The sequence below is a fragment of the Castor canadensis genome, chromosome 14, assembly GCF_047511655.1.
Source record: "Castor canadensis chromosome 14, mCasCan1.hap1v2, whole genome shotgun sequence".
Classification (NCBI taxonomy): Eukaryota; Metazoa; Chordata; class Mammalia; order Rodentia; family Castoridae; genus Castor; species Castor canadensis.
The window spans coordinates 51,012,569-51,035,528 of NC_133399.1; the positions used below are offsets into that span (position 1 = coordinate 51,012,569).

The following is a 22,960-nucleotide window of genomic DNA, read 5'->3' on the forward strand; positions in this document are numbered from 1 at the left end:
AACCCTCCATCCCTGTTTTTACCCCTTGGATCTTAGTTCTTTAACACGTGAAAATGTTCACATAGTGTATGGGGAGGGTGCCCTAGTTTATCCCCTGCTGACCACATCCCCAGCCCCAAGGCCGATGCTTTTCCCCATGTAACAATGAATCCTGGGAACCATGGTGATTGCAGCAGTCTTGTTCCCTTTTGGCCATGTCTTCCTCCACCCTGTGGTGGTCCTGGGTCCCTCTGTGTCTGCTTTCACTGGTGTCCAGGGTGTCAACTATGGTACAGGGTCATGTTACTGCTGTCCATGGAGGTTGCTCTGAAAAGGTCTTTCTTCTGCCCAGAGTTATAGGGTCAGAGGGCAGTGTCAGTGGGATTTAATGAATACTGGAGAGAGTGTTGTACAGCCATCTTGTAAGAAGGACTTAACCTTGGCAGGCATTGCATGGTTTTCTTTACTTGTAAGAAAATGGACAGGCCTCTGTTTTTATTGCTCAGAGTGCTTACTTCTTCTATAGGTTTCCCCTGTACTTTTCAAGCTTCACATTTTTTCAGGTGTGTTTATGTACATGGATTTATTTTCCCCACTAATGGCAGTAATGAGTTTTCATATTTCAGGTGGCAGAATCGTGTCCTCAAAACCCTTTGCACCTCTGAACTTCAGAATAAACAGCAGAAACTTGAGTGGTAAGAAATTCTTGTGTCATTCCGTTTATTGATGGGGTAATTTTAAGCTGCTAATGTGTATCAGAACAGGGGCTCCTCTTGGCACTATGGGCAGTGAGCCAGTTCTTTGTGGTGGCTTCCTGGACACTACAGGGTTGTAGAGCTGTACTTTTTCCTCCACCAGCTCTATGCTAGGAGCACCCCAGTTGTGACAGCCACAGATACTAGATATCATCCAGGCAGAATCACCCCAGATGAGACCTGAAGCTTCAAGAGGAGGTGATAGAGAATCACTGTTGGGATGGACTGACTGCCTTAGGGTCTCCTGTGGGCTACTTGCTCAGGGCTCTGTGCTGGGTGCTCAGTTTGGCTCAGCTTAGGAGGTACATGTTTCATTAGGTGCTGTCTGTTTTCAGAGCCATCATTTAAGTTGTTTCCAAGTTGTTCTACAGGACCCTGTGATCCTACTTAGTTGGGTTCACTGTCTTGTTCTTGACAGACCCAAGGTGACCAGGGATATAGGTCAGGTGCACTTCCTGCAGCTGCCCCCAGTCTCCCTACTCTGGCAGTTGGGTCAGGCTTGGAGACCTTGTTGGCCACACTCATTGTGGTGGATAGAGACAAGTTGGACGAAGACAGCTGTCACTCAGAGTTCTGCCCCCTCCGCAGCTGCAGGGCCTTTGAAATGAAATGCACATGCGCTTCCTGTAGGGTTGGTCCACATGCAACCCTGACCTGTCACTCCTCCCTTGCAGATATTGGCACCATTATGCGTGTGGTGGAGCTGTCACCCCTGAAAGGCTCCGTATCATGGACAGGAAAGCCAGTCTCCTACTACTTGCACACCATTGACCGTACCATAGTGAGTATGGAGTGCTGTGCCATCCCACCTTTTCCCACCTGCCTTTCCCCTACAGCTGCTGTTGTGATTCTCCCTCAGAACAGCCCTTCCTTCAAGTGCCCCCTTGCCAGTCCTCAGAAGGACTGGGAGCATGTCACAGGCTGGTGAGCGGTGGGGGGAGTGGTTAGGGAGGTGGGTGGCATTTATGGTTCTCATGCCCCTGTGCAGGCACATATATATGTATTTGTGTGTGTGTGTTATTGCAGCTTGAACTCAGGGCCTGCATCTTGAGCCATTCCACCAGTCCTTTTTTTGTGATGGGTTTTTTCGAGATAGGGTCTCAAACTATTTGCCTGGGCTGGCTTCAAACAGTGATCTTCCTGATCTGTGCCTCCTGAGTAGCTAGGATTACAGGAGTGAGCCACTGGCACCAGGCTGGCACATAGTTTCTTGAATAAGAAGGGATGATGATAAGTTTGGCTTTGTTATCCAGAGGCCTCCAGTGTCTGAGGAGGCCCATTCTTTGCCTTCGCCACCCCTTCCCAACTTATTCTGCCAGAATCTGGGGCTACCAGGTGGGGCTTTCCATACTGAAGCACCTCAGGCTAGGATGTGACCTGCCTACCTCCTTCCCCCTAGTGTTTTACTCTCCCTCCCTGCCTTGGACCTTCCCATATGTGGGCATTTGGCCCTGTTTTTTGCCTGTGCTGGTCAGCTCTGGGCTAGTAGGAGTAGGATGCACCAGCAGTTCTACTTGTGTATCCAAGTCATTTCCATCTGGTAGTCATCTGTATCTAGTTAGAGACTCAGTTTGGATCCTTCTGGGGGAGCATTGTAAATTGGCCTCAACTACCACAGGCAGATGTGCCCCTGCCCCTCCTGCAGGTGACAAAAGGAAGTCTGTCACCTCAGCTGCTCGCAGCATTGTGGACATGTGGGCTACTTTTTGGATCAGCCCCTGAACTAGAAACCCACGGTGAGCCCGTTTTTCCCAGAGGGAAAGTGCTCAATGGTAATAGAAGAGGCAGAACAGTACCTGGCCACAACTGGACTCTGCTTAGAGTTACGTCCCACTCGGGATTGCACTCTCAGGACCTGGTGGTGAGATCGTGTCCCTTTGTGGGTCCAGCCTCTGCTTACATGCTAAGCAGGTGCTCTCCCACTTGAATTATGCCCCCAGCCTTTTGCATTTTTTCCCCCTTGGCGGCACTGGGGTTTGAACTCACACTTGCTAGGCAGGAGCTCTTACTGAGCCACTCCATCAGCCCCTGTATTTTGTTTTTGAGGCAGGGTCTTGCTAACTTTTCTTGGGCTGGCCTCAAACTGTTTTTCTTTGTTTCTTTTTTTAGGGTGGCATTGGGGTTTTGAACTCAGGGCTTTGAGTTTGCAAAGCTGGCACTGTACCACTTGAGCCAAACCTCCAGCCTCAAACTCTTGATCTTCTCCCTCTGTCTCCTGAGTAGCTGGGATTAAAGGTGTGAGCCATCACACCCGGCTCAGACCTCATTTCTAATAAGTTATTTCTTTTTTGTTTTTTTTAGCTTGAAAACTATTTTTCTAGTCTGAAAAATCCAAAACTCAGGGTAAGTTTGTGTTTCTGTTTCCTTGACTTAGTAATGCATACGTGCTGAATCACAGAGGCTGCATTGAGGAGTGGTGGTCTGAGTGACCTACTCCACTGGGCTCAGCAGGGCTTTCCTACCTCCCGTGCTGCCCTCCATGCCCCTGTCTGTGCTTGACCTTGTCTCTGGTGGGTTTGGGAGGATGTACTTCCTTTTAGGACTAGTCTGGGGGCAGGTGGGGTGAGTTGAGTTAAAAGCCTTTGTGATGCTGTGGTGAGTTTGCTAAGGTTCCAGGAGTGACCTGCTGTCTCCTTTGTCACCCCATGTGACTTACTTGGGCCACGTGCTGACCATCCAGGCAGTGCCTGTGCCCCTACCGTCCCCATGGAGGAGAGAGGCAGAAGTGCTGATGGCTCTGGTCTACTTGCTCCCTGAAATCCTTGGAGGCCAGGTGCATTCTGCTCTGTGGCACTTCCAGCTTAATCAACTACCACCAAAGCTGTGCACACACACAGCCTGTGACCTTCCTTTCTCAAGTCTCAGGAGGTCAGCATTTGTAGAGGCTCCACCCTCCTTCATTTCATGGATCGACAGCATGGGGTGGCTTAGCTCCAACCTGGCCCTCCAGGGACCCTGTCCTTCCTGCCATACCCAGGGGGAGTGTGTCTTAAGGAGAGTGGGAAATGTCCCATGCTGACTGGCATGGTCCAGAATTTCTGTCACTGCATGGTTCCCAGTAACTCTGAGTTGAGAAAGCCAACTCTTGTGTGCAGAGTAGCTGCATATGGGGCCCGGGCATCTCACCAGCAACAGAAAGACTGCTGGCCTTTTCCTTGCCTTGAGAGTCTTTTTCTTGGTCTCAATTATATTTGGATTGATTTAATTTCTTCTCATGGTTCACAGATGGGAGGTGCCTGGTTTTCTCTTGGACCTGGGGTGTCTGTGTATGTGCAGCTGTGAATGTCCCCTCAGAGGGAGTCACACACACACAGCTGTGGGCAGCTCCCTGTGCCTCAATTTCCTCATCTGTCCTGTGGGCAGAGCTGGGACTGCCAGCACCTCTCCAGACTCTCATCCAACTCTTCTTCGCAGGAAGAACAGGAGGCAGCTCGGCGCCGGCAGCAGCGAGAGAACAAGAGTAATGCAACCACCCCTACCAAGGTCCCTGAGAGCAAGGTGACTGGCCCTGCTGAGACCCCCATGGTAAGGTGCCGTGCATTGCACATGGTCAGCACCCAAAGGTGCTGAGAGTGGCTGTTCCCATCTTTGGAGTGCCCGTCTCCATCCTTGTTGTCAGCCATGCTTCATTCCTGTCATGCCCTTCCTCTGTCCTTCAGGATTCTGGTGCTGAGGAAGAAAAAGCAGCGGTGACCACCATCAAAAAGCCATCTCCCTCCAAAACCCGGAAGAAGAAGTTGAACAAAAAAGGGAGGAAGATGGCTGGCAGGAAGCGTGGGCGGCCCAAGAAAATGAGCACTGCAAACCCTGAGCGTAAGCCCAAGAAGAACCAAACTGCACTGGATCTCTTGCATGCCCAGACTTCATCCCAGACAGCGTCCCCCTCACCCCAAGGTGAGCAACCATTTCCAGTTCCAGAGGTCCCTGGAGCTCCACCCTGTGGGGTCCCAGCACACTCATCTCTAGAGGCTATAGCATATATGGTGTGAGTCAGTATGTTCCCTGCCCCTGATGAGTGTGATGGGGGTCTCACTGGCATGGGGGCTTCATCATTTCTTTGCCAGGAGTGGCTTATCATAAAAAGCTGAGCAAAGCTCAATGCCAGTGTCTCACACCTGTAATCCTAGGTACTTGGGAGACTGAGTACCTAAGGTGGATCGTGGTTCAAGGTCAGCCCAGTCATATAGTTCTAGAGACCCCCATCTCCACAATAACCAAAGCAAAATGGAATGGAGATGTGGCTCAAGCATTAATGTGCCTGCTTTGTGAGTGCAAAACCCTGAGTTTTGTGAGCCCCAGTCTCACAAAAAGAAAAAGCTGGAGCAGAGACAGTGCTGCTCAAACAGTCATCTGGAGTCAGATGCCAGAGTCTGAAGGAGTGGGGGTCAATTCCGCTGAGATGTGGTGTGCAGTGGGTTCTCTGCACCTCAGGAATCATATTGAGGGGAAAGTGCATAAGACAGCTGTGGCTTGTAGGTGCAAAGTTGGTGGCTGACACTGCTCTTTCTTGCAGATGCATACAGGTCACCTCACAGCCCATGCTACCAGCTACCTCCAAGTGCACAGTGGCACTCCCCCTCCCCACTGCTGGTGGCATCCACCCCACCTGCACTACAGAAGCTGCTAGGTGAGCTATGCTACACCCTGGAGAGGCCTTGCTGGGTGGTGGCCTTGACCTGCAGTGGTCCCAGGATGAGTCCTGACTTCCAGAGGTCACAGCTCCAACCTCACAGCTCGGAGTGTGGGGGCATGGAGCTGCTGGATTGACAGGGGTTTTAGGCCCACTGGAAGGATCATGGGCCCCTGTGAGCAACTGAGGCCAACTTTCATCTCAGGGGACCCTGGGCCATGTCTAAGGACATGTGGCTGTCACGACAGGCCACCAAGGTATTCCAAGTGAATGCTGTGTGCAAACCAAGCTCCCATTTGCTCCTGTCCTCTGCCAAAGGCTATACCTGCGTCAGAGCCATGCTCTTCCATAGCCACCTTCCTTGTCTCTCCAGAGTCCTTCAAGATCCAATACCTGCAGTTCCTGGCCTACACGAAGACCCCACAGTATAAGGCCAACCTGCAGCAGCTATTGGACCAGGAGAAGGTGCATGCAGTTTCAAGCCCCACAGCTTCTGCCATCCTGCTAGGGGAGGGTTTCAGCTTTTGCCCGCCCCCTGTTGGTTCCACCTCTGTGAAGGTGTTCCCCATGGGGTCTGAGCACAGACCTTGGGAGGAGGCCTGGTTGTGCTTATCCTATCACCCCTACATGGGCCCTCCTTACTGGGCCCTGAGCTCACCTGCCACCGGTCCTGCCTACAGGAGAGGAACGCGCAGTTGCTGGGCACAGCACAGCAGCTCTTTGGTCACTGCCAGGCCCAGAAGGAAGAGATCCAGAGACTCTTCCAGCAGAAACTGGATGAGGTAGTACCTGGAGGCCGTGCCACTGCTCTTGAATCCCTGTTCCAGCCAGAGATCTGATCTGGGATTTGGTGGGGTTGGACTAGGTCAAGGGACTGTTTTCCTCCTAAGGCTCTCTTGCTAGTGTCCACCTGATAGAATGGTTTAGAATCTAGGAAGTAGGTTTGGCCTGCTGGCTAACTCAGAGGCTGGGTCCTGGTGCAGGGCTGCAGGGTGCCATCCTCTTTGGCTCTTTCCTCTTTCCAGTGGCCCCTAGCAGGTCCCAGCCCTTCCAGTGTTCTCAGGGAAGTGAGAGGTCCCTTCCCCCACCATCCATTCCCTTACCCCGTTTCCTCCTGTGGCTGTGGGGAGTTGGCCTGGGCACTTACCTACTTTTCCTCTGTATCCCCAGCTTGGGGTAAAGGCGCTGACCTACAATGACCTGATCCAGGCCCAGAAGGAGATCTCTGCTCACAACCAGCAGCTGCGGGAACAGTCGGAGCAGTTGGAAAGGGACAACCGTGAGCTCCGCAGCCAGAGTCTGCAGCTGGTGCGTTAGTGTGCACTGTGCATACATTAGGGCAGCATATTCCAGAGCATTCCAGGATGTGCAGTTTTGGTCCTAAACTGAGTAGAGGAGTGAGTTTCTTTCGGGTGTTGGGCCAGGAGTCCAGTTGACTCTGTTCCCTGGGCAGTTGTGTAGGCCCCAAATATAGAGGCATCCAGAGGGTTCCTGCTGCAGGCCAGGATATTTTCTGAGGATTGCATTTCCATGGCCTCTCATCTATAGTAGGAGGTCCTAGGGCCTCCCCAGATCCTGCCCTTTGTTTGCTCTGGTCTGTCCATTGAGCCCTGTTACCTCATAGGGTGTGCCAGAGTGCATTCTGGAGTGGGCACCTCCAGGCCCTGGACTTGGACCCACTCCTCCACCCACTCCTGGACCCCAAGAAGTTAATCATTAGGATCAGATGACAGTGGCTCACACCTGTAATTCTAGCTACTCAGGAGGCAGAGATCAGGAGGCTCGTGGTTCAAAGCCAGCCCTAGACAAAATAGTTCACGAGACCCTATCTTGGAAAAAAAAAATCCATCACAAAAAGACTGGTGGAGTGGCTCAAGCTGTAAGAGCACCTACGTAGCATGCGTGAAGCTCCGTGTTCAAACCCTAGTGCCTCCCCCCGAAAAAAAAGTAAGGCTAAGTGCCCCCTTTGTGGCCTCCTCACCTGAGGGACCCACCCAGTTAAGAAGCAACAGAGTTCTGTGCTGGTCATACAGCCTTCTTCACCTTGTTCCAAGTAAGGGTAGTGATGCTGCAAGCCACAGCTCTAGGAGGAACACTGGCTTCTGGTACAGGCATTCCAGACACAGGCTATGCAGCTGTGAGGCTGAACTGGCTCACAAGCACCCTACCCAGAGAGCACAGCCTCCCGGTCCTCTGTGTTGTCAAGCATCCAGGGGAAGCTGGCCTGCTGAACTTGTTGCCAAACTCCTGTCCCTGTGTCTTTAGCTCAGAGCCCGGTGCGAGGAGCTGAAGCTGGACTGGGCAACACTGTCCCTGGAGAACCTGCGGAAGGAGAAGCAGGCCCTTAGGAGCCAGATTTCAGAGAAGCAGCGACACTGCCTGGAGCTACAGGTGAAGCTTGGGGTCTGATGGGTGTCCATTTGGGCGCTGTCATAGTCATCACCTATACCCTATCTTCCCACTTTGGAATCCATGAGAATGGGTGGCATGAATGGGGGGGTGGTGTGCCAGGGTTGCAGGCCTTGCCTTCTCTACTTGGTTCCTGTGGTCTGCGGAATGGCACCATGGAAGTCTCTGGGTTGTTCTCACCCCATGGGTAGCCTGGTCACCTCAGGTTTCCTAGGTGCCTTCCAGAAATAAGCTTGTGAAATGGTCAGTGGCAGGATTTGCTAACTCAGGAAGCAGCTGTACCTTCTTTCTTACTGCAGTACTGTGGCTTGAACTCAGGGCCTACACATTGAGCCACTCCACCAGCCCTTTTTTGTGATGGGTTTTTTCAAGATAGGGTCTCATGAACTATTTGCCTGCGGCTGGCTTTGAACTGTGATCCTCCTGATCTCTGCCTCCTGAATAGCTAGGATTATAGGCGTGAGCCACCAGTGCCCGGCTCAGCTTGTACTTTCTGATGGTGAGACCTGCTCACTGGATCAGACAGATAGAAAAAGGAGGGAAAGGCCAGGTGTGATACCGCATGCCTGTAATCCCAGCACTGGGGAAGCTGATGAGTTCAAGGCCAGCTACAAAGCAAGACTCTATCTCAAAAAAAAAAAAAAAAAGTATAAAAAAATAGAGAAATTTGGTTGCCCTTCTTATCAAACCAAGCCTGTTAACACAGATTTGGCCTGAAAGCAATCTTCCCACCCAAGTACTAATCAGGCCTGATTAGATGAGATTGTGCCAAAAGTCTTCAAAACGGAATATATTTAGTTTCTGACCCTTCTTATACTAAACTTTTTCTATGTGGTAAATGATACTTGTTCATAGAATCTCCCAGAGAGGGCAACCCACATTGAAAATTTCTCCCATCTCACCACCCAGAAGGAACTGATGCATTGGAGTATGGCAGATCCTTCACCAGTGTCTCCTTGCTTTAGCAGAAGCAAGTGCCTTCCTGTTAGTTCTTGGAGGAATGGGTTTTCCTGTCAAGGAATACACTTCACTAGACCACCCTTGATACTCGTGACATTTCATCTGTATGCCCTGTTTTATCTGACCCATCAGCTGCTTGGGCTTTTTCATCCTGAAGTGATGGGTGTTCTGGCATCTCCTTTGCGCCTTCATCTCAGGGTCCCTTCTGATTCTTTGTGGATGGCTCTGGGCTTACCTGGTGTACCTCAGGATGAGTGTGGCCTCTCTCCCCTGGCTCAGTGGTCTGATCTGCCTCCTGCCCCACAGATCAGCATTGTGGAGCTGGAGAAAAGTCAGCGGCAGCAGGAGCTTCTGCAGCTAAAGTCCTGCGTGCCACCCGATGACACACTATCCATGCACCTGCGTGGAAAGGGTGCCCTGGGCCGTGAGCTGGAGGCCGATGCTGGCAGGCTGCACCTAGAGCTGGACTGCGCTAAGTTCTCTCTGCCTCATTTCAACAGTATGAGCCCAGAGCTCTCCATGAATGGCCATGCTGCTGGCTATGAGCTCTGCAGTGCACTGAGCCGGCCCTCATCAAAGCAGAACACTCCCCAGTACTTGGCCTCCCCCTTGGACCAGGAGGTTGTGCCCTGCACCCCCAACCATAGCAGCCGGCCACGGCTGGAGAAGCTGTCTGGCCTGGCCTTGCCGGACTATACCCGGCTTTCACCTGCTAAGATTGTGCTGAGGAGGCACCTGGGCCAGGACCATGCTGCAGCTGGCAAGGCAGCCACCAGTGAGCCACACCCACGGTAAGCACTGCACCTGCCCTCACCTTCTGCCCCTGGGATACTGAGGGTGTCTTTCCTGCAGGAGCACATTTCTTTGGAAGATACGCGGGGTTTGGTAGGCCTGGACTGCTGGCTTGAGCTCACAGCCCATGTGGACTTCTGAGTGACAAAGCCTTTCTTTGCAGAGCTGAGCATGCCAAGGAGAATAGCCTTCCTTACCAGAGCCCAGGCTTGTCAAACAGCATGAAGCTGAGCCCACAGGACCCACAACCTCCTTCCCCTGGGGCCTTGCCCATAGTAGGAGAAAAGAGCAGTGAGAAGGTGAGGTCTGGCTCTGCCTGTATCCCTAGAGCTACCCAGGGCTTTGGGGGTGCTTAGCAAAGGTGGCCTGAGGGGGGACTTGGGGTTCTGCAGGGGGCATAGTCTATTCTCAAAGATGCATGGAGCTGATTTTGGGGACCTGGGAGGAGTGGGTAAGGACAAGAACAGTTGATACCAGCAGACAGTGTACTGCAAGTTGCAGAGGCAAGCAGGGCTTATCAGAGTCTCCTTGGGGTAGCTTTGTCCTCTTTGAGGGGACTGGGGCACTAATGTGATGCTGAAGTCCAGTTTAGAAGGATATTGCCCAAGGAATCTGCTTGGGGGGTCCTTGCAGGTATGTGTAGGGATGGGAAAGAAGTCATGAAGGGCTCTGACAGGCTGGGGTGCTCACAGGTAACAGGCCATGGTAGTAGGAGGAGGAGCAGTCTGAGATGTTTAGGTTCCAGCTTCACAGGATAGTGTAAGGGCTTAGCGGTCAGCATCCCTTAAGGGCCCTTTTCTGGGGTTGCCAACTGCACAGCTGCGCCATTTCACCCTGGCCTGTGTTTGAGAGCCCTGCTGTGGTCTAGGCCTGCAGTGGACAGTGTGGTGTTTGTCAGCAGGGTGTGAAGGAACGTACCTACAGCAGCCAGGGGGAGACCATCACCAGCCTGCCTATCAGCATCCCGCTCAGCACAGTGCAGCCAAACAAGCTCCCTGTCAGCATCCCCCTGGCCAGCGTGGTGCTCCCCAGCCGTGCTGAGAGGGTGGTGAGCCCGGCCTGGCTACGGGTGGGTGGGGTGCAGTTCTGGGCTTTGGATTTGGGTTTGTTTTTTTTGTTTGTTTGTTTGTTTGTTTTTGGCATGGCCTTTACTGTTCTTTATTATACTGTTGCACCTTGTTAAATTTCAAGTGTGCCACCACCATCCCCAGAACAGGGACCAGGATTAATTATGGCATGTTCTTGGTGAAAGGCAGGATGAGCAGGTGGACAGAGACTAGAAAACTCAGGAGAACTTGTGCCTGAGACTTGTCTGCTGCTGCTGAGCAGCTGTGTGCTGGGATAGCATGTGGCCCAGGGCTACTGCCCTTCACGTGTGGATGGGCAGCCTCTTGTTTGATATGGGTAGGGCGGGGCAGTCAGCTTAGCATGAATTGTTTTGTTTTGTTCTTTTAATGGTTCCTGGGGTTTGAACTCAGAGCCTTGTCCTTGTTATGCAGGCACTTGACCTGTGCCCTAACCCTGGCTTGATTTTTTTTTAAATTTAACATAATTTATATATATATCTCACCCTCTTGCAGTTTGGGGTTTTTGGGCACAGCCATAGTCTCTGTCTTTCTGGTCCTTGTCCAGCCTGCAGTTGGTCCGGTCCCATGTTTCTAGCTGGGCCCCAGGACCCTCCCCATGTCCTTACTTGCTGTGCACCACTAACGTGCTGTGGGTTTCTCTGGGCAGAGGAGCACCCCAAGTCCTGTGCCACAGCCCCGAGACTCATCATCCATGCTTGAGAAGCAGATCGGTGCTAACACCCACAGTGCCGGGGGCAATGCTACAGGGAGCAGGAGCCTTGCCCTGGCACCCACAGGTAACCTGGCATACCCAGTCCTTTAAAGTGGGTAGACAGGGTCTCTGGAGACTATGAGCCACTGCCCTGTGCTGTCAGGCCTTGTCAGCAGTGTTCTTTCTTGTTCTCCACAACCATGGGAAATTAGGCTCTGGGTTGGTTAATACTGACAGGCAACATCTTGTTAGACAACATCTTATAAGATAAAAGATATACAGGGTATATCTTACAATCTTCAGGTTGTAAGATATACCCTGTGCCTGCCAAATACTGACTTTGTCACCCACCCAGCCCGAGGTTAGGGGTTTCTGAGGCCCAGGATGTGGGAACCTCCTCAGCAAATTGCCAGGAGCATCAGCTGCCTGATGTCCAGCGGGCTCTGCTTCTGCTTTAGGGAGCCCAATTGTGGTCCTGTCTGTGGTGATGACAGAGAACAGCACTCTTCTTAAAGGTCCAGAGAAGGCTTTTCCTTGGCCATTGACATAATGATCCTTCCCTGAAAGCGTCCAGCAGCTGTTCATAAGTCCCATGCCCCAGTAAAGCTTTATCAAAAATAGGGGTTAGGCCACACCCATGGCTGTAGTCTGCTCACCCTGCATTGGTACAAGGCATGCCCTGCCAGTTACTCTTAAGAGTAAAAAGTAGTATGCAGATGGCCACTATAGGTCACAAAAGACAAGATTCCTCTGTGGTCTCCTGCCTATCACTGGAAGAGAGGCTCTAGTAGGTAACATGGTGCTGCTGGACTCACCCTCAAAAGCAGAGATGGTACTGGAGTTTGACCTCAAGAGCCTACACCTTGAGCCACTTCACCAGCCCTTTTTTGTGATGGGTATTTTTGAGATAGGGTCTCGCGAACTATTTGCCTGAGTTGGCTTCGTTGGCTTCGAACCACAGTCCTTCTGATCTTTGCCTCCTGAGTAGCTAGAATTACAGGCATGAGCAACCAGAACCCTGCTCAGACTAGTTTCTTGCTGGAGAAGAGATAGTTATGTTGAGAGAGGTTTTCACCCATGGTTTTGGAAGCTTATAGGCAGGGTCTTCATAAAGGGTTTGTGTTGGGGTGTGGTTGTGTACAAGCCTATGGTTTTGTATCTCCAGACTCCAGAGAAGCCCAGGGTTCCTAGAATGGAATTGGCCACACCTGTACCTGGCCCCCAACTTCTTATTGCCATACACTTCTGTCAGCTTGGTTAGCTTGGGGCTTTGTAGGGCTCAGGAGGCACCTTCAAACCCTCTGGTCTCCCAAGCTGTATGGTTCTTATGCACTACTTGCCTGGGTTGGCTTCAAACCATGATCCTCCTGATTTCAGCCTCCTGAATAGCTAGGATTATAGGCATGAGCCCCTGGCGCCCAGCATGGGAATAGGATTCTTAATCCACTGACCCTATCACCACCCTGAGCATCAGACTGCTAGCAGTAACGCACTGCACTCACTCCCCTCACATCTCCTCCTGACCCTAGTGACATGACCCCTCCTTCCTGGGAGATCCTAGAAGTTCACAACCCTAGCATGGACCACAGATGGGGCTTCGTAAGTGCCCAGCAATCCACACTGAGGTCTAAACCCAGAGTATCTTCTGCCAGGAGGGAGACCAGCACATGGGCTTTTCCCACTGAAGTATCTAACCTCCCTTGCTTCTGGAGAGATGCCTAGCCTCCAGAGGAGCCTGTCTCAGCTGAGCCCTTAGGGCACAGGCAGCTCAGACACATGGTGTGCAGAGTGTGTTTCTGGGTTCTGTAGACAGTGTGGGTGGAGGCCACGCTGGTGGGGGGGCCTGGCTTACCTGCCATGGTCTGCTTCCCTGTAGTTGGGACTGAGGGCAGCCATTAGTGCAGGGAGCCTGAGCTGGACTGGGAGAGGGCAAGGCACAGCCTGGGCAGGTTCACAGACTCCTTTTCCTTTTATGGAACCTCTGCCCGCTACCCCTTCCTCCTACATGTGAGACAGCCTCTGAATCTTCTCAGGTCCACTCCACATCCAAGCTTTCCTGAATTTCTTCTTGGTTAGAATAGGGACATCACTATATGTAAACCCCACCCCCACCCCCACCCTACAATGCAGTCAGCTGCTCTGCCTCTCTTGAGAAACCCATGTCCTTCCTGGCAGGCTTCTCCTACGCAGGCTCAGTGGCCATCAGTGGGGCCCTGGCCAGTAGCCCAGCACCACTGGCCTCTGGAGCAGAGTCAGCTGCCTTTGACGAGTCCTCCAGTTCGGGGAGCCTTTTTACCACAATGGGGTCCCGCAGCACGACGCCTCAGCACCCCCCTCTGCTGCCACAGCCCCGAAACTCCGGCCCTGCCTCTCCTGGCCCCCAGCTCTCTGCAAGTCCCCGACTCAGTGGGACCACTCAGGGCTTGCTGCCTGATGCTGGAAAGGGAGACCTGCCTTCTGATTCTGGCTTCTCAGACCCTGAGAGCGAGGCCAAGAGGAGAATTGTGTTCACCATCTCAGCCGGCGCTGGCAACACCAAGCAGTCACCTTCCACCAAGCACAGCCCCCTGATGGCAGGTGCCCGTGGGGACTGTGGGCAGAGCCATGGGCAGGATAGCCGGAAGCGTGGCAGAAGGAAGCGTACATCAACCGGAACTCCCAGCCTAAGCACAAGCGTTTCCCCCAAGCGCAGGGCTCTTCCCACAGTCGCTGGCCTCTTCACACAGTCCTCAGGATCCCCCCTCAACCTCAACTCCATGGTAAGGACAAGACAGCTTTGGACTAGGGAGGAAGCTGGACTCCTGGGTGGAGAGGCTGAGAAGGGGCCATGGTCAAGCTGCAGAGCCTGAGGGTGTGGAGCCTAGCGTGATCAGGTTGTAGCCTGAAAGCTGGGGTCAAGTGGTGCTGGGTACTGGGTGAGGGGATGAGGGCCTGATCTGTGTTGCTGGGCTCTTGCGATGAGCTGTGTAGGGTTGGGGTGTCCTAGGAAGTAACTGTGACCATGCCCTGTTTCCCTGAAACTAGATGGGACAGAGGTCTTGTAAAGCTCATTAGGAACCCTGCTTCAGGACCCATTGGTCCAGAATTTGTGGACCAGTGTGCATCTGTTTTTCTCCAACACCTCAGGTCAGCAACATTAACCAACCCTTGGAGATTACAGCTATCTCGTCCCCTGAGAACTCTCTGAAGAGCTCCCCTGTTCCTTACCATGACCATGACCAGCCCCCCGTGCTCAAGAAGGAGAGGCCCTTGAGCCAGTCCAATGGGGCTCACTACTCCCCGCTGACCTCAGATGAGGAGCCAGGCTCTGAGGATGAGCCCAGCAGCACCCGGTAAGTAGGGATAGGTAGTGGGCTCCCCAGAGGGAGGCCTCAGTGTCAGGCATGGCTGTCTCTGGACAGTGGGACAGAAGGCTCCTACCTGTCCCATCTACCCTAGAGTAGGTGAAGGGTTAGGCATGCTGAGTGGTGTTGACCTTGGGAGGGTTTTTCTGTTGTTAAATGATTTGGTATACGTCTGCACACATTACTGTGGTGGCACAGGAAAATAACTTTTTTTTTTTGGCAGTACTGAGGTTTGTACTTGGGGTCTCATGCTTGCTAGGCAAGTGCTTTACGCCTTGAGCCATGTCCCCAGCCCTCTTTCTCATTTTTTTTGAGACAGGGTCTTGATACATAGCCCAGGCTTTCCTGAAACTTGCGGTCCTGCCTTAGCCTGGATGTTGGGGTTATAGATGTGTTGTCACTATGCCTTGCTCTCCCTGTGGTTTTGATTTCTGTTTTCTCTATGACAAATGGTGTGGACCATCTTTTTATGTACTTGAGCCTTTTGTGTGGAGAATGTCTGTTGAGGTGCTTTGTGTTTTAATTGTCTTCAGTTGTCATTGGTCTTTACACATCTGGACACAGCCCCTTGTCACCTACACAGCCTGAAGGACTCTCCTCCCACTCTGGGTTTTTCACTCTGTGGGCAGTGTCCTTTTTAATGTTGATGAAGTCCTACAAATCTATTTTTTCTCTAGTAGCCTGATTTTGGTTTTGTATCTAAATTATTTCATTGTGTTATTCTTCTACATATACATTGTGTTACACCTTTTGTCCTTGGTCAGGCTCTACTGGTGTTGAGAATGCCTGCCTGAGTGGCTTCAGGATCATTAGGCATTCTCCTGCATCCCTGAAGCACATAGTATTCCTGGGGATGTGATAGACACACTGGCCCACACAGTGAGCCAGAATGTAGTGCTACGTTGCACTGCACCAGGCCCCCAAGGGTTTGGAAGGCGCTTAGGACAGGTTACCACAGGCTGCCCACTCAGGCTCTGCTTGTTCTCCAAGTACTGGGAAGCTTCACCCTGCTTACCTGCTGCTGCCCCAGTGAGGGTCTGTTGTCTCCTCAGTCTGGTCCTACTGACTGTCGGTCCTAGTCAGGCTGCATTCAAGGGTCCTCCCATGTGGGGCCTGGGGCAGGTTTGTGTCTGTTGCTCCCTGATTGCCCTAAGCTGTTCAGTATATGTGACCCCACAGCCCTGTTAGGGTCAGTTGAGTTTTTAACATTGATACTGTTTTGTTTCCTTAACAGGATTGAGAGAAAAATTGCAACAATCTCTTTAGAAAGCAAGTCTCCCCCAAAAACCTTGGAAAATGGTGAGTACCAAGTGCTTACTGCCTTGAACCCAGATGTAGTGAAGTAGGCCAGACCTGCCCATGAGCCTCAATTCTCAGAGACACCCCTCTTCCCCATCTCGGTCAGCTGCTTTTATAAGGTCATCTCTTTGTGAGAGGATGCATCTGCCCAGGCTGTAGGACTGTCTATCAGGGCACTCAGAGCAGCTCAGGACCTTGCCCTGTGGACAGTTATTCACAGGGGTGGAGAGTCTCACAGGCTGTGTGTTGACATATCAACATCTGCCTTGTTCCTAGTGGTGCTACTTTTGCTTCCATATTCCCCACAGCCCATGTTCCAGAACTAACTTCATCCTATCCTCGTGCAACTGGGCTGTTCCTATCAGCTTGGGATAGCTCTGCACTTCCCTTTTGGAGAAGACAGGACCCTTCATGGGTAGAGAGACCATTTCTGAGCCTCTGTGATCTCATGCTGCCCTGTTCCTTGTCCTCACCCCTCAGAGGCCTCACATTCCTGCATACCTTGGTGCTATGTTAGTGCCTTGCACATTGGGGCTGTGGTGTGCGCAGCCCCGTCCCTACTGCGAGGAGTACCAGGAGTACTGGGTCTGAGGCCATAAGACCATCCAGTTGGTCCTGGGCAGGTGCAGTGGCCTCACAGCCTCTGCCTTTCCTTTCTGTCAGGTGGCAGCTTGGTGGGAAGGAAGCCAACACCCGCGAGTGAGCCCGTGAACAGCAGCAAGTGGAAATCTACCTTCTCACCCATCTCCGACATTGGCCTGGCCAAGTCCTCAGACAGCCCACTGCAGGCCAGCTCTGCCCTGAGCCAAAACTCCTTATTCTCATTCCGACCAGCCCTGGAGGAGCCCTCAGTGGCTGAGGCCAAACTTACTACCCATCCAAGGAAAAGCTTTTCCAGCTCCCTATTGGGAGCTGATGGACTCAGCCCGGGTGCCAACCCCCCCAATGGCCTGGCCTTCAGCGGGGGCCTGGCTGCTGACCTCAGTTTACATGGCTTCAACGATGGTGCTTCCCTTTCCCATAAGGGTCCTGAGGCAGCCAGCCTGAGTGCTCCACTGAACTTTCCCTCACAGCGGGGCAAGGAGAGTGCCTCAGAGGCCAACCCCTTCCTCAGCAAGCGACAGCTGGAGGGCCTGGGTGGCCTGAAGGGTGAGAGCAGTATGGGCAAGGAACCAGGCGAGCCAGGCCTGCCCCTGTGTGGGCCCGTGGACAAGGCCACCCTTCCTCACAGCAGGGTTGGCAAGGGCCGAGACCGTGAACTTGACTTCAAGAATGGCCACAACCTCTTCATCTCTGCTGCAGCAGTGCCTCATGGCAGCCTTCTCGGTGGCCCTGGCCTTGCCACAGTGGCATCCTCTACAGGCAGTGGAGCCCCTGCTGTCCAGACACACCGCCCCTTCCTGGGCACCTTCACACCTGGGCCACAGTTCACCCTGAGTCCTATGTCCCTGCAGGCCAACCTTGGCTCGGTGGCTGGCTCGTCCGTGCTGCAGTCCTTGTTCAGTTCTGTGCCAGCAGCTGCAGGCCTGGTACATGTCTCATCTGCTGCAACCAGACTGACCAACTCACATGCCATGGGCAGCTTCTCCTCCGGGGTGGCTGGCGGAACCGTTGGAGGTAGGCGGAGGTAGTCTGGGTTCCTGAGGGCAGGGGCTCTGGTTCCCAGGGAGGTGGCAACTCCTCCCAGGAGCTCTCGCTTCACCACAGGCTACTTCACAGGTTCCTCTAGGGCCCTGTAGAGGGCACAAGGCTGAGTCACACAGCCCCCTTTGCCCTCCTTTTGAAACCCACACAGGCAATTGTTGTGTGGCTGGGGGACTCTTTGAGTCAGCCCGTGTTAGGTTCTTGTTGTAATGTGTGCCTCTTGTTTTCAGAAGACCACGGTGCACTTAACTAGGGCAGTCCTTTCTGCTGGGGCATCACCTGTTTGAGGGTGACCACACTAGTGCCCTGTGGCCAGAGTGTGGGAGCTGGCATTGGGCAAGGTTCCCCTGACAGCACCTGATTCTGGGCAGAGTGGAGCCCAGGCCAAGCGGGGTGCGATCCAGGCCTTGGCGGCGCTCCTGGCTGGGTACAGGCGGGCAGGTGGGCCTGAGGGGCAGGGCCTCGGCCTGGCATAGGTAAGTGTCCTACGCTGAGCCCCTGCTGCTTGCCGCTTGTGCCTGTACGCCTGTACATGTAACTCAGAGCCACCACTGTCGTTCTGCTTTTCCCTGTTTTGTGACTGTGCCTCTCTTCACTCGCCTAGCCCGGGCTCACCTGTTGAAGCTGAGTTTTCTCTCCTGTTTGCAGGTGTCTTTAGCCATGCGGTGCCCTCCGCCTCTGCTCATCCATTTGGAGCCAGTGTCGGCAGCGGGGCTGTGTGTAGCAGCGCCACGCTAGGCCTAAGCCCACTGCAGGCGGTGGCCAGCACCTCGGCCTCTTCCTTTCAGGCCGTGGCCTCAGTGGAGACTCGGCCACCCCCTCCACCTCCACCTCCTCTACTTCCTCCTCAGCACCTGGGCCAGCCCCCTGAGGGGCCCCCCATTCTCCACGCCCCCCCTCCACCTAATGTTGCCTTGCCTCCTCCCCCACCCACGCTGCTGGCCTCTAACTCCGAACCTGTGCTCCTACAGAACCTCGCGTCCCTCCCAGCTAACAAAGCTTTCTTACCCTCCTCCTCTGCTGCCTCTCTGCAGCCTAACGCCGCTCTGTCTGTCAAGCTCACCTCCCTTCCACACAAGGTCTCCCGCCCCTCCTTCACGGTGCACCACCAGCCCCTGCCCCGGCTGGCCCTGGCGCAGGCCGCGCCCGCCGTCCCTCAGGCCAGCTCTGCAGGGCCATCTGCTGTATGGGTTTCTCTTGGCATGCCGCCTCCTTATGCCGCGCACCTTTCAGGGGTTAAGCCTCGATAAAGACCTTGCTTAGCTAGCAGTTCATATTCTGTAAGGTAAGGCTAGAGCCAAACGAGGTGGTTCCCTCGAGAAACTGAACCATCCTTCCTTTTGCCCAGGAGACAACCCGGCCAGGCTTGGCAGAGAGCCTGGGAGCCCTAGGCTGCTGTGCCAGGCTGGCCAGAGGGGTGGCGCAGGAAGGCTCAGGCCCTCAGGGTCAATCGGGGTCATGGTGCTTTTTGGCCCCTGTGGATGCAGGCTGTGGACCCCAGCTGGCATGAGAGGACAGCCCCAGGTGGACCAGCTACTGTGGGGACAGTGTGCAGGGCCAGAGTTGGTATAGCCCCTGCTTAGGGAGAAAAGGCCTCTTCTCCCAGGCTCAGGAAGGGTACACAGTTCTACTCTATCTCTTCTGGTTATGTGGCCATAGTCCAGGGAGTTATAAAACATGCTGGGGTTGGGGTGCACTTACCTGGGTCCTTGAACACTTTCATGTCATGGGGTGTTAAGAAAGTTCCCGGCATGCAACAGGCCCTAAGCATGGGAGAGTGAGGAATAGCCAGAAGGGTGAGATTGCCAGGGGGAGCTGAGACTAGGTAGAGATGGCCACACTCTGGCCTGAATGGGGCCGAGCCCAGGCTGTGCATCTGGGGAAGTGAGCTCTGGTTATGGTCTTGAAAGGGCTGCTAACGTGGTGGGGGCACCTGGGGTTGTGGCTGACAGTTGTGTAACACTGTCCTCCAGTGTGGAGCAGCCCATCATGGTGGAGGAAGGGCGGTAGGGGCTCATGGTTGGCCTCCAAGGCCTTCAGGAAGGCCCTGTCCACTTCTTGGGTGAAGAGGCTGCAAAACCTAAGGGCAGCTAGCTTGAACTGTCATTCAGGGAGGCTGACATCCTGGTAGTGAGGACATGCCCAGGATCTGAGGCCCTGACCTGTCAGTTTGATCTCCTGCAGGTGTGTGTGAGCAGACCGAAGTGTGGCTTTGGGGATGGTGGCAGTCTCTGGGCAGAGTGCTGGCCACCTGAGAGCTGGACAGGCTGTAGTTGTCCTGCCCTTGTGTCCTCAGAGGGTGGTAGTAATGAGATTAAAGGGCTGAGGCTGGCTGCAGTGGCCCCAGGTGTCAGGTACCCTGTTTGCCTGTGGACAGCACCTGCTTGTCCTCTGTCCCTGCCATCTTCCTGCAGGAAGTTGGCATCCTACAGGGCAGCCAGTGCTGCGCAGTGGGTGTGTTCACAGGAGAGCTTTGCCCGACCTGGGTGAGTGCTGGGCCCCTTCTGTGGGCTGCTAATATGATCTTTCCCTCCCTCCTGTGCCCCTGCAGGTAACTAGGACTTCTACCTCAACTGCGCAACCTATGCAAGGACGGTGTGGACCAATGCCTGCTGCGTGGTGTTCGCCAGCCTGCTGGGCTCCCACTCGGAGGGCAGAGACAGGAGAGAACAGGAGCTCCACTGTGAATTGGCGGCATCCTGCAGGAGGTGCTGGGGCTGGTCCAGTTTGTACTGTCGATAGTTTTAGATAAAGTATTTATCGTTTTTTAAAAAGTATAAACAATTCCGACTTATTTTATTCCATCTAAGTCGTCAGAGGCAACCTATTGAGAAGTATAAGTGTCTATATAAAAGAGAATCTATATAAAGACTTGGACTTGTAGGGCTGGCCTACCAGTAGATGCTGACAGCCCATCCTGTCCCGGTGCTATCTCGCCACCAGGCCTGCGCCTGCCTCCACCTCTTGGTGCTGTCCTGGACGTTGACCAACGCCAAAACCAGTTCTCAGAAGCACCTGCCACTTGTTCCAATACCAAATGCGTGCCCGACTCTAGGGGAGTTGTCATAAGGTCCCTCAGAAGACACCAGAGCTGAACCTCAGACCTTCCTCTCCCTGGAGCCCCTATGCCATCCCTGCCCCATCACTGTGAATGCCCCAACTGTTAGTGCTCTGGTTTAGGGCTGTGCCTTTGGCATTTAAGCAGGGCTGGCTGGTACTGGGATGGGAGAGTCCCTTGGTTCTCTGCCAGACTGGAGCCCAGAACTGGTAGGAATGACCTGCGGTGACTACAGCCTTCTGAGTGGTGCTCAACATACGGCTTTGTACTTGACTCCTGGAGGCTGGGTTGGCTTGTGTGACAAGTGCATTTACTTTTTGTATTCCTTTGCTTTTCTGGCTTGTGGCACACTGACTGGGTGACGCAGGGCACGTCCTTGGTGTTTGTGTATAGGAAAAAGTCACGCTGAGTGACAGTATTTTATAGAGATGTGATGAAATTTTATAAATTTCATAGACTTGACTGCATTTATTTTTTCGACTGTATAATGTACAGTGAACTTAAAAAAAAAGAAAGGAGAAAAACTTATTCAAATGCACAAAAATGGCATCAACCCTAGGGCTGGAGACCCTGTAGGAGCAGGACCCAGCCTGTGCCCTCCAGTCAGCTTTGTGCCTGCCACTATGATGTTGCAGGTTCCCATGGCTGCTTAGAGTACTCCTAGCCTGCATTTCTGACCCTGATGCTGGCCCATTTGCAAACTGGCAGTGCTGGGGACAGATATACTGTGTGGGACTGCAGAGGGGCTAGGGCTGGGCATTGGAGGTTGCAGGACTGTCCTGGGCTTGCAGTGCCAGCCCTGGTTCTGACCTAGATCTGGTTGGGAAGCCAGATCAGGGGCTTCCAGTTTGGGGAGTGGGAGGAGGGCCTGGAAGCAGCAGGCCTGCCCCTCTGCCCCTCCCCACCCCAGCTGGAGTCCTGAAGATGGTGCTGGTGACCCCTCCCCCTCCACGTTGGTGCTCTTGGCAAGGCCAGAAGGTGCTGTGTCCCATTCCTGTGGACTCCGTGGGGGGCAAGGCATCCCTTCTGACCACACAGCTTCCTAGGGCACCACAGGGTGACAGTAGCAAAGTCAGCATATAGCAAGTCCCTGGTCTGGAACAAAACACTGTTTTTAACAAATACTAGTGTGGGCCATGCTGCTGCGTAGACTCCTGATGGGCCATATTTAAACATCCCTCCCTGTTACTGATCTACACATACCTGAGTGCTGGGAGTGTACCTAACACAGCCCAGCACTGGGTGGCACATGTACTTAGCATGGGCACAAGTACCTTCCTGAGCCAGCCTGCATGTAAACTGGCTGTGATGGAAGGGGAGGGCACACACTTGTTCCCTGCACAGATACCCACTGACCAAGTGTGTTGCCTAGCCATTGGATGTTGGGCTGATAATGAAGGCTGTCCAGGAGTCTGGTGCTGGGGCCCATCTCACTGGTTGCAGGTCACTCAGCCTGGGGCAAATGTTCCAAGGACTGCATGGAAGCTAGGAGGCCACTCCATGACTCTTGCTCAGGAATTGATATGGAAACCATAAAGACTAGGATGACCTACCACCACCACCACTACCCAGGAGGCAGCCTGCTGGCCAACAGGAACTGGCTTTCATGTCCTTTATTCTAGTCCACAGATGGAGGCTATTTAAGACTTCCTTGCTCCTGGATCTGTTCATCTGCCCTGCAGAATGCATCACTCTGTTCCCACCTGCCTCTCATCTCCATTTACACATCCAATCCCATGTGGTATTTCTCACTCACAATTTTTATTTGTAACTCAGCAAAACTTTGTTCTGTAGTGAGCTCTGTATTTAACGGATGCTGTTACAGTTCCCTTGGTCTCCCTGGCTCTCAGCTCTACCCTCGTTAGGGTGTCTCTCTGCATTGTTCCCACCTCTAGACACTGTAATAAAAGCAGTTTTTATTTGGACATGGTCTGGACCAACCTTTCTTCCATATGCGTCATCCCTGAAGTGGGGGACCCTTCCAACCCCAGTGCTTAGGGCGCCCCTAGCAGCAGCTCTGAGAGCCAACAGTGGCAGGAGACGCTACCTCAGGAAGGCCCAGTCTCCTTTCAAACACCAACTTATGACTGAACTAGTCCCACCAGATAACATTCCTTTTAATCACTCAAGCCAGCCACAGAGCCCCAGCAGCAGGCCCTGGCCTTGTCCCCAGGGTCATCCAGGATTCCTGCTACCATGGCACCCTTCTATTCTGCCCTGGGTGGAAACCTCCCCAGCCTTTTCCAACTAGGTCTCTCCTCAGTGCAGGAAACCCAGCCCTGCTTCTTAGGTAAACCTGGAAGGAATGCCT

General features: G+C 53.4%; 1 protein-coding gene across 7 annotated transcripts in view; it reads left to right on the forward strand.

The window, feature by feature from the left end:
• The window catches only part of Dot1l (DOT1 like histone lysine methyltransferase), a 58,185-nt gene extending 35,611 nt beyond the window's left edge, over nucleotides 1-22,574 (forward strand). For 3 of the 7 annotated variants that reach the window (XM_074054559.1, XM_074054563.1, XM_074054565.1), the window contains 20 exons: nucleotides 606-674; nucleotides 1,409-1,515; nucleotides 3,036-3,077; nucleotides 4,149-4,259; nucleotides 4,394-4,628; nucleotides 5,248-5,361; nucleotides 5,738-5,829; nucleotides 6,045-6,146; nucleotides 6,535-6,672; nucleotides 7,630-7,755; nucleotides 9,040-9,524; nucleotides 9,689-9,824; nucleotides 10,424-10,594; nucleotides 11,260-11,389; nucleotides 13,480-14,063; nucleotides 14,431-14,636; nucleotides 15,883-15,947; nucleotides 16,611-17,564; nucleotides 18,240-18,876; nucleotides 20,143-22,574. In XM_074054559.1, coding sequence (XP_073910660.1) covers nucleotides 606-674; nucleotides 1,409-1,515; nucleotides 3,036-3,077; nucleotides 4,149-4,259; nucleotides 4,394-4,628; nucleotides 5,248-5,361; nucleotides 5,738-5,829; nucleotides 6,045-6,146; nucleotides 6,535-6,672; nucleotides 7,630-7,755; nucleotides 9,040-9,524; nucleotides 9,689-9,824; nucleotides 10,424-10,594; nucleotides 11,260-11,389; nucleotides 13,480-14,063; nucleotides 14,431-14,636; nucleotides 15,883-15,947; nucleotides 16,611-17,564; nucleotides 18,240-18,841 — 4,469 coding nt within the window. In that variant the 3' untranslated portion in view covers nucleotides 18,842-18,876; nucleotides 20,143-22,574. The remainder of the gene's footprint in view (nucleotides 1-605; nucleotides 675-1,408; nucleotides 1,516-3,035; nucleotides 3,078-4,148; nucleotides 4,260-4,393; nucleotides 4,629-5,247; nucleotides 5,362-5,737; nucleotides 5,830-6,044; nucleotides 6,147-6,534; nucleotides 6,673-7,629; nucleotides 7,756-9,039; nucleotides 9,525-9,688; nucleotides 9,825-10,423; nucleotides 10,595-11,259; nucleotides 11,390-13,479; nucleotides 14,064-14,430; nucleotides 14,637-15,882; nucleotides 15,948-16,610; nucleotides 17,565-18,239; nucleotides 18,877-20,142) is intronic. The other 4 variants (XM_074054561.1, XM_074054560.1, XM_074054562.1 and 1 more) reach the window with 4 other exon arrangements.
• Nucleotides 22,575-22,960: the final 386 nt, after the last annotated feature.